Source organism: Entamoeba histolytica, genomic scaffold (genome assembly GCF_000208925.1).
Source record: "Entamoeba histolytica HM-1:IMSS scf_1104750517879 genomic scaffold, whole genome shotgun sequence".
In the NCBI taxonomy this organism is placed as follows: Eukaryota; Evosea; order Mastigamoebida; family Endamoebidae; genus Entamoeba; species Entamoeba histolytica.
Genome location: NW_001914900.1, coordinates 72,202 through 81,723, shown reverse-complemented (window position 1 = coordinate 81,723; position 9,522 = coordinate 72,202). Strand labels below are relative to the sequence as shown.

The window sequence follows — 9,522 nt, the reverse complement described above, 5'->3', positions numbered from 1 at the left end:
TAATTGATTTTCTTTACATCCTTTGAAAGCATATCCTCCATAATGTTCATTTATAGATGTTGTATTCTCACAATCAACAACAACTTGGAAATACTGTAAAAACTCTGTGCAATCATCTTTATCCCATTTTCCATCAACTGATGTACATGTACAATCTTCTTTAACCTCATTCTTATCTCCACCATTGTATCCAAATCTTTTTGCTCCATTCTTTAATGTGCACATAACTTGGTTTGGATAATTTGGTCTCATAATTACATTTGAGTCTGTTGTTGTCAAAACATGACCTACATAATTTGATTGATAACGTGAAACGATAAACAATCTAATCTTCCCTGAAACACGTGCTTTGTTATAGTCCCAATAGTCAAATTCAATTGTGATATAATTAGAATTTTTATTAACAAAAGTTCCTTCTCCATGAGGAGCAAAAATAAATGGTTTAGAGTCAGATATTTCAAATTCAGGATAAAAGTAAAAATTCAAAGGATTCAATAACCTACCATTATTATAAAGTGCCCATTGACAATTACTAGATTGAAGATAGAAATTCACTGTTGTTGTAATAATTTCACGATTATCATATTGAAGTAAAAATCTTTCATTTGATGAATCATAAATATTAAGTATTGGTGTTTTTGAACCTGTTTTCAATAAAATTCGTGTCCAACTAAATCCATTATAATCTTCAACACCATCTCTTTGTTCAAGAGCTACATCTCCAATACCTTGACTTGGTGTTTTACATGAATCTATATTTTTTATTGTGACTGTTCCATCTTTATAACATTGTGCAAAAGTTAAGTATATGCATAGTACTAAGACAAGCATAACACGATTTATTTATCAGAGTTATACTTAATTTCTTTTTTTATGGAATTTTTTTATTCGATAATTCAAAAAATATATTTTAAATTTATATCATTAAATCAATCCTTTGTAACATACGAAGTGTAAAGTTAATAACCTGTTCTTTAAATAGGAGAATTTTAAAATAGAATTAAAACGGTTATATTTATAAATAGAATGTCTTATTTTAATTTTTGTTTTTCTCTTTAATTAATATTTTGTTTTTAATTTTTCATTTTTTGTAGAGAAGAACTAAAAAAGTATTGGTAATGAGTATCAGTCGGGTTCGAGTTGTCGATCCATTATCTACACCACCTCCTACAACAAAACCAATTAAAAGCATAACAAAAAAAGAAAAAGTGAGAGAACCCCCACCAGTGTCAATTTCAATTATAAGTGCTGTTAATGGAGAGTCTGTTGATTCAATTATATCAAGTAATTCATTCCACTTTTTATTAGAAGGACTAACACATGAGGTGTTTTCAGTTCAACCCGATGGAAGTTCACAACCATTAACCACAGAAACATTTGATACTATTGAAATATTTGGAAGGGGTGGGGCTGTGGTTCATATTACATGTGATTGTAGAGAGATTGTTGTTCAATATCAATCAAAATATGCATCTGTTATTGTAAGTCCAACAACTACTGTTTCAGAAGTGATTAGAAGTATTGAACATAGTTTAGGATTAAAAGGTCACCATATATTATATTTAAATGAAGGAAGAAGAAAAAGAATTCCATTGAGAAAGAATACCCTAGTTTGGGGATTAAAGAGTGATTTTACTTTAAAAGATATTAATGTTATTATTGGAGAAGAGGATATAATTCCATTGCAACCACCGTTTATTACAAGTGATGTATTATGTATTGTAGAATTTCAAAATATTCCACCGTTTGAGACAATTGTGGAGTCTACATGGAATTATGAAGAATTGGTTAAATTTTTATTAGAGTCTATTGGGGTTGATTCTGAAGTTTGGAAGGAGTATGACTTAGTTTTAAAGAAAGGATATAAAGCAATTAAGTTTGAAGGTATTGTTGGACAATGGGCTAAAGAAGGTGTAATAGTAGTTGAAGTCAATAAAAAACCAGGTTGTCATGTTATAGTTGTTGGAGACTATGATGATAAACCACATAAATGTCTTAGAACTGTTGAGTTTTATAGACAAGCACCAACAGAAGATGATTGTTGGGCTTATGCAAGTAGAATGAGTTTCACAGTCGCAACAAGTAATCTGACTTTAGTTACTAGTGTGGCACAAAAGTTCCAAGCTGCTAATACTTATATATTTACTATTGATGAGAATGGTATTACTAATTTTGCTGATGCCCAAAGTGTTGTTGGAAATGCTAAAAAAATGATCTTTGTAAAATCAGAAGAAGCACCTGGAACTTCTTTTTGTAGAGCACTTGAAGTACTTGATCCATTTGAGTCTGTTGTATATTCTCAAGGAGATCTTTTAGTAACGAAGTATAGAACTATTTTAGTTTCTTCATCGGTAGTTAGTGTTCCACATGCATCAGTTGCTATAGCACAAGTATTTATTATTGATGATAAACGAGATGCATTATTATTAATTGCTAAAGATTTACAACGTGTTATAATTACTGGAGATTCTAATAAAATCAGAAAATTATTAAAAATTTATTATTCTGAAGATAACAGATTGTTATTCCCAAGGAGCGTTTCAGAAACATATGCTTTCAGGTCAAGTGGAACAACTTCAACTGAAAGTGAATGGAGAGCATTATCATTTACTAAAGAATTCTCTCGTTTAGGAATTACTTCATCCAATGGGTTTAAAGTTATAGACAACAGAGATGGACATATAAGTGTTACATACCCACCTATGGTTGCTGTTCCTGATGGTGTTGACATTTCTTCTATTCTTACATTTAGGTCCAAAGGAAGAATACCTGCCATTTGTTGGAGAGGAGCTGGAAACCAAACAATATCAAGATCAGCACAACCATTACCAGGGGCACTAGGAAGAGCTCGATGTGAGGCTGATGAGTTATTGTTAAAAACCTTAGTAACACTAACAAAAGGAGGAGAAATATTATCAATATTTGATGCCCGACCTCCATTAAATGCACAAGCAAATAGATTGCAAGGAGGAGGAGTTGAGTCTAATACATATTATCCATTTTGTGAATTTCAATATCTTTCTATTGAGAATATTCATGAAGTAAGAAATGCATATTACAAAATGCTAAAAGCCATTCTTATGATGCCACATAATTCGTATGAATATAAGAATGTAATAGAAGGATGTAAATGGTATCAATTTTTACATTCTATTCTTGTTGGTGCAGTATCAATTGTAAATAAAATTAAAGAAGGGAATTCTGTATTAGTTCATTGTTCTGATGGATGGGATAGAACAAGTCAATTAACTTCTCTTGCAATGATTATACTTGATCCATACTATCGAACAGTCGAAGGATTGTTAACTCTTATTGAGAAAGAGTGGATTACTTTTGGTCATAGATTTAAACAAAGAAGTGGACTAGGATGTAGATATGATATTGATGTTACTCCAATAGTTCAAAGTTTATTTAGAGATGTTAAACCAAAAGACTTCCAGAAACAAGAACAAAATGATAATGAATCATCTCCTATTTATGGGCAATGGATTGAATGTGTTGAAATTATTAGAAGACAACAACCAGATGCTTTTGAATATAACGGAGATTTATTAATCTTTTTATTAGATAGTTTGTATAATTGTCAATTTGCAAATTATTTAGAATATCCAAACACTTGTTCTTGTAATATCTCGAATCTTCTTTCAATGGTTCCTTACGTTTATTCTCATAGAATTAAATTTACTAATACATCTTTTAAAGCTGTAGCAGATGATATAAAAGTTTCTTTAAATCCATTACAATTTAAATTATGGAAAGAATATTATTTAAGATATGACAAGCCTGTGGTATTAAATATTTGAATTAATTGAATAAATCTACATTTATTTACTTTTTTTTTAATTTCTATTGAAACAGTCATCTATTTGTTCTAAATATTTTAATTTTGACTTTATGCTTTATTTCTTTTCTTCTGTTGTTTTGATTGAATGTCTTTAATTTTCTTTATTAGTTTATTTTAAATATTCAATTCGATATTAATTTTTTTGTATGAGTAATCATAATAATCATAATAAATAAATTGAAATGAGTATCAATAACATTCAAGAATTTTTCTTTTTAACTACAACAAAAGAATAAATTTGTTTATTCCTATTTATAAAACATCCTCACTTTAAAATAAATACTAAAGAGTTACTTTTAAATTGTGTCATATCTTAGTAACATTAAATAAAAATTATTTAACCTTAATCATTAATTGAACTTTTAAACTTTTTCATAATAAATATTCATTCAAATAGATTTTCTATTTTATTAAAGAATCTATCAATGAATATTCTTTCAAGGAGTTATTTAATGAAACATTTTTGTATCATTTATTTTTAAATATAAACATGTTTTATATAACCTTTTTGCAAATCAAAAAGATTGAAAAAAGTAAAAATAACAATACTAACTTAAAAATAAATAAAAGATCTTTTAATAGTCATTGTGAAATGCTTTCTCTAACAACTAGAGCTACTAATTTATTAGAACAACCACTTAACACTGATTTATTAAATTTTTTGGCACTTGACATTCAAAAAGAAGTTATTAGATTAATTACATTAAATGTTACACAAAGAATAGGTGAGATTGGAAATTTTCTTATTACTGATGATCATTGTAAATGGTTAATGGAAACTATTGGAAAAGGATTTTCATTACCTCTCTCAGAAATTGATACTATTTCAAATTGTCTTTCAATATATGAAAGTTGGTTTTTAGAAGAAGTTGGAACTCCAAAACCAATTAGTGATAATATCGTCTGGTATTGTGGTGTTGTTGTTGGTCAAATATCATTATTATTCAGTCAAAGAGAAGAACATATTCAACCACAAACTATGGTTAATTATGCTGAATTATGTTTAAAAGCAGTTAACTTATTAAAACAACTATCGTATAAACTAAATAATACTGAAACTTTAAGAAGAATTGTTTGTGTTTTAATTGCATCTATTGATGATATGTGTGGTCCAATTGATAATTTAACAACAACACTTCCTATGACCAAAGTAATTGATGAGTCTATATCACTCTTATATCAATTTTGGTTACAATTATTACCATCTGATAATTTAATTTGGGGAGTATTTTCATTATTTCATAAAAAATGGATTAGAATTTCAGAAGTTGCAACAAATTGGTGTAGGTATTGTTGTTCAATTGAAAGTTCTTTATTAAAATGGCTTTTTAATCCATTAAGTGATGGAAGTATTCATATAGTATTTAAATTAAATGATACAATAACAGAAACTGATTGTAAAGAAGATTATGGTCTTAAATTTTGGTTAAGAATTCTTCATTGTTGTGGTAATCCATCATCAATTTCTGATAATAAAGTATTTGCTATAGTCCAACAAGGACTTAATGATATGATAATGGAATTAATTGGATTTACCAGTACAACTCCACTTCCTAATGGAAATGATATGTTTAATATTTTTGTTGATGCTTTATATCATCCTATTCGTTATATGGATCATAACAATTATTCTGATGGAATTACTATTGCTATAAAATCTACTATTTTAATGTTTAAAAAAATGTCATCTATTACTGTTTACCATACTCAACATTACTGTAAGATATTAAAAATTATTGAAACTTGTTTATTGAGTCCAGCACTTGTTGTAGTTGAATATACAATTCAATTATTGTTAGGTGTCTTTAATGAAAAGAATCAACCAATGGCATTATTATTACCAGCAATAGTATCAGCAACATCTAAAATTATTTCACAATCAAACCCTATATTTAAATTAAGTGCTATTAGACTAATAGCAGAACTTCAATTATCAATTGGAAAAGAACGTTCTGATGTAGTTATTCCAACAATAAAGAAATTACAAGAAAATGAAAATTCAATTACTTATGGTGGGATTAAAAAAGAATTATTTTCTATTGCATTATCTGCATTTGAAAAAGAGATAACTAAAGGAGAAAATTTATTAGAAAATATTAAAGTAATTGGGAAATTCATTATTGATGCAGCAAATGAAAATTCTATTGAAGAAGTGATAAATAAGACAATTTCATCCTTTATAAAATGCAATGAACAATTAAAAATATTATTGAATACATCATCAATGGATGTCATTGATTTTATTGAAATTATTATTGAATATTCTTCACTAATAGAAAACCAAGCAAATGACTTAATTCCTTTATTTGAATTTTTATTAACATTTATTGAAAACAATACATCAGGAACATCTTGGAAAAATCTTCATCAACTTGTTGGAACATTTGCCAAATTATATTGTATTTGCTTTGAAGTTATACCATCAAGTATGTTTACTCGTTGTAATATAATGTTTAGTCGTTGGTGTCAATCAATCCCACCAAATAGAACAGAGGATGGAAATACTATCTTTGATGTAAGATTATTAAACAGCTTCAAACAATACGTACTACCTTTTGTTCCATTAAAAACAACTATAGATGACTTACAAATAAAACAAATATTTACAAATAAAGGAATTAATCATTTTGATGAATATATTCATTTGTACTACAAAAATGATTCTATTCTTTCTTTTATTGAACTTCCTTGGATGAGAACTTCTGAAACAAAATCTTTACTTCTTATTTGTAGAAATTACTATGGAAAACAATGTTACTTATTAAATATGCTCTTAGAAACAAAAGAATGGACATTGTTATTAGATAATTCTACTCCTTCCCCCTACGAACCAACTATTCCTTCAATTGAACAAGCATCTTGGAATAAAACTTGCTCAGAAAATATAGAACCATTATTAACTGAATTAAAGAAAGATGTTGAAAGTAGAATAGATAATGATTCTCGATTAACAATACCATCAACTATTACAGAAGAATCTCTCAATAATCAAAATATTTTAAGTCAATCAGGATTATGTCGTATATTATTAAAAACACTTGGAATTACTTCATTTGAAAATAAATATCAAACATTATTACCCACAGATGAAGTTTTTGCTATTACTAAAAAAATAGATTCTGTACCAACTAAAAATAATGTATATGTTGATATAATAAATTCTAATAATTCTTCTAATGAATTTATTACGTTCATAAATGGTCTTGGAAATGTCTTTGAAAAACAAACAGGAGAACAAGAATTAAAATACATTGATGACCAATATATTATTTATTTCGGAAATGATGTTCTCTCTAAATCTTCTTATCCAAATACATCTCAAATTCAAATAAGATGGAATACTCCACTTGATACTGAATCAACAAATCTTCAAATTTCAATCACACCAACAAATAGTGATTTATATGTAATAGAATCAACTATTCCTCTTTTTACATTAGAAAAAAAACAATTAATAAACTTTTCTTGTTTATCTAACATTGTTAGAGAAGCTATTTTATCACACTCAAGAAGAACTACAAAACTTTTAACTCCACTATTAATGAGAAAAGAATCTTTTGATGAATTACTAAACCTCAAAACAGATACTCTTCCATTCCTTGATTGTCTTTTTAATAAGAACCAAATCAATGCTATGAAAGATCTTGGATTTAATTCTATTGACAAATTCTCTAATATAATTCCTTTTGATAAAACTCATTCCTCTCAACACTCAGTTAAAACTCCATCAACTACAATTCAACTTGCTCAATTACCACCAACCTCTACTCCTGTTGAAACAATAGAACCATCACTATCAAAATCTTCTATAGATATTGAAAATGGACCATCAACTCCTATAAAAACTCATAAAGGTTTATTCTCAAGAAAAAGTACATTAAGTTTCAGTGAAAAGAAAGAAGGTGATAAAGAAAAGAAAGATTCTAATACAAGACAAACTGTTTCTGGAAAGCCAACTGATGGAACATCCAAAGAAGTAGATAAAAAATCAAGATTTTCTCTGTTCAAGAAAACAAAGAAATAATTTGAATTGAATTTCTATTATTTTTCTTTTTTTTTATTTAATGGTTAGTTAGTTTCATTAATATTTATGTGGACAGTTGAATGTTTTATGACCATATTCTCTACAATAATCGCAATAATATCTACAATTTATTGGTACTTTTAATTTTTGAAATTTTTGGATTGGTAATTGTCTATGATGTTCATATTTTTGTTGATTTATTGTTTTCTTACTGTAACAATTAATTCTAAATGTTTGTTTTCCTCGTGTTGTTTCAATTTCTTTTATAATATCTTCTTTAAATTTTGGTTCATTCTTACATTCTTTTGGTAAATGCCCAAATTCACCACACCGTTTACATCGTCTTTTAAATAACTCTCTATCTTTCAATCTTTTTTGGTAGATACCTCTATAGTACAACCACTCTTCTCTTTTTATTGTATCTTCTTCTTTACTTTGTGACTTTGTCTTATCGTAGTTATTATCTGCAATGAAATGGTTTGGTAACTCTTTTTCTTTGGTTTCTATATGAATAAGACCATTACCCTCTAAGTGGTTTATCAATTCTACAGATTTAAATTGTGTGCAAACCTCTAAAGTTTCTACTTCTATTGAAGAACCAATACTGTTCATAAAAGAAAGAGAATAACAAATGAAAAAGAAGTTATTTTTTCATATAGAAAATAAAACAATTAATAATAGTTAATTAAATTATAAAATTAATAAAAACTGAAAACTAAATAATTTATTTATAACTACTGAATGGCTGGTTTATCTAGTTTTATCTATGGAGGTGATGAAAGTGTTGACCCTTTTGGTTCAAATAATTCAACCGTCGATCCATTTGGTGTTTCTTCAAATAGTGTTGATCCGTTTGCTATTCCTGTTCCATCACAACCTAATATTCAGTCATTTGACCCCTTTGCTAACTCAAGTAATACGAATGATTCTATACCACCACCAGTATCCTTCCAACTACAACCATCCTCTATACCGCCTGTAGCAATACCAACAATATCTAGTGATACACCAGATAAAGATAATAAAAAAGATGATATTAATGAACATTCTCCTGCTGAAGAAGATGAATTAAAAACAGAATTTAATGTTGAACCTAAGAAGTCACCAAGAATTGCAATTGAAACTGAAGAAAATAAACCAAATCAAAAAGAAGAAACAACTGAAGAACAACAACCCCAACAAATAACAGAAGAACAAAATCAAAATGTTATGATTACAGAGGTTGAAGACCAAGCAAATCAAAAAGTGATTAATTATTTCCAAAAAGCATTTTCAACAACATTTGTCCCTCAACTAAAAGAAACAGAAACAGAAGTAAATGAACTAATTCAAATTCAAGGATTATTAGATAATCAATTAAAAGTATTATATGATAAACTTAAAGAAATGGAACGTATTCTCTCCCCACCATCATATATTGAAGATTTAAATAGAATTATAAAAATTCAAAAAAGAATTGATAGAATTAATGCAGTATTAACTCAAATAGAGACACGAATTACAGTATTAATGAGTTCAAGAATCTATATGAAATGTTTGTTATTTTTATTTTAGAAATATAAAGGAATTTATTAATAATAATCTTATGTGTAGATAGTTCACAAATAACAATCACTAACTAATCATTTATTTTCTCTCAATTTCTTTTAATTTA

At 27.4% G+C, this 9,522-nt stretch overlaps 4 protein-coding genes across 4 annotated transcripts; 3 read left to right on the top strand and 1 right to left on the bottom strand.

Moving 5' to 3' along the window:
• Positions 1 to 1,118: 1,118 nt before the first annotated feature.
• EHI_104710 (myotubularin, putative) lies at positions 1,119 to 3,803 on the top strand (the record flags this gene model as incomplete). Its single annotated transcript, XM_645491.1, has 1 exon — positions 1,119 to 3,803. The coding sequence occupies one exon, from the start codon at positions 1,119 to 1,121 to the stop codon at positions 3,801 to 3,803; it is 2,685 nt and encodes an 894-aa protein (XP_650583.1).
• A 633-nt stretch (positions 3,804 to 4,436) lies between these two features.
• EHI_104700 (uncharacterized protein) lies at positions 4,437 to 7,868 on the top strand (the record flags this gene model as incomplete). The annotated part of the gene is made up of 1 exon (XM_645490.1): positions 4,437 to 7,868. One exon carries the CDS (start codon positions 4,437 to 4,439, stop codon positions 7,866 to 7,868), a length of 3,432 nt encoding a protein of 1,143 aa, XP_650582.1.
• Positions 7,869 to 7,925: 57 nt separating this feature from the next.
• EHI_104690 (uncharacterized protein) lies at positions 7,926 to 8,480 on the bottom strand (the record flags this gene model as incomplete). The annotated part of the gene is made up of 1 exon (XM_645489.1): positions 7,926 to 8,480. One exon carries the CDS (start codon positions 8,478 to 8,480, stop codon positions 7,926 to 7,928), a length of 555 nt encoding a protein of 184 aa, XP_650581.1.
• A 129-nt stretch (positions 8,481 to 8,609) lies between these two features.
• Positions 8,610 to 9,490, top strand: EHI_104680 (uncharacterized protein; the record flags this gene model as incomplete). The annotated part of the gene is made up of 2 exons (XM_645488.2): positions 8,610 to 9,402; positions 9,462 to 9,490. The coding sequence occupies 2 exons, from the start codon at positions 8,610 to 8,612 to the stop codon at positions 9,488 to 9,490; spliced, it is 822 nt and encodes a 273-aa protein (XP_650580.2).
• Between the last annotated feature and the right edge of the window lie 32 nt (positions 9,491 to 9,522).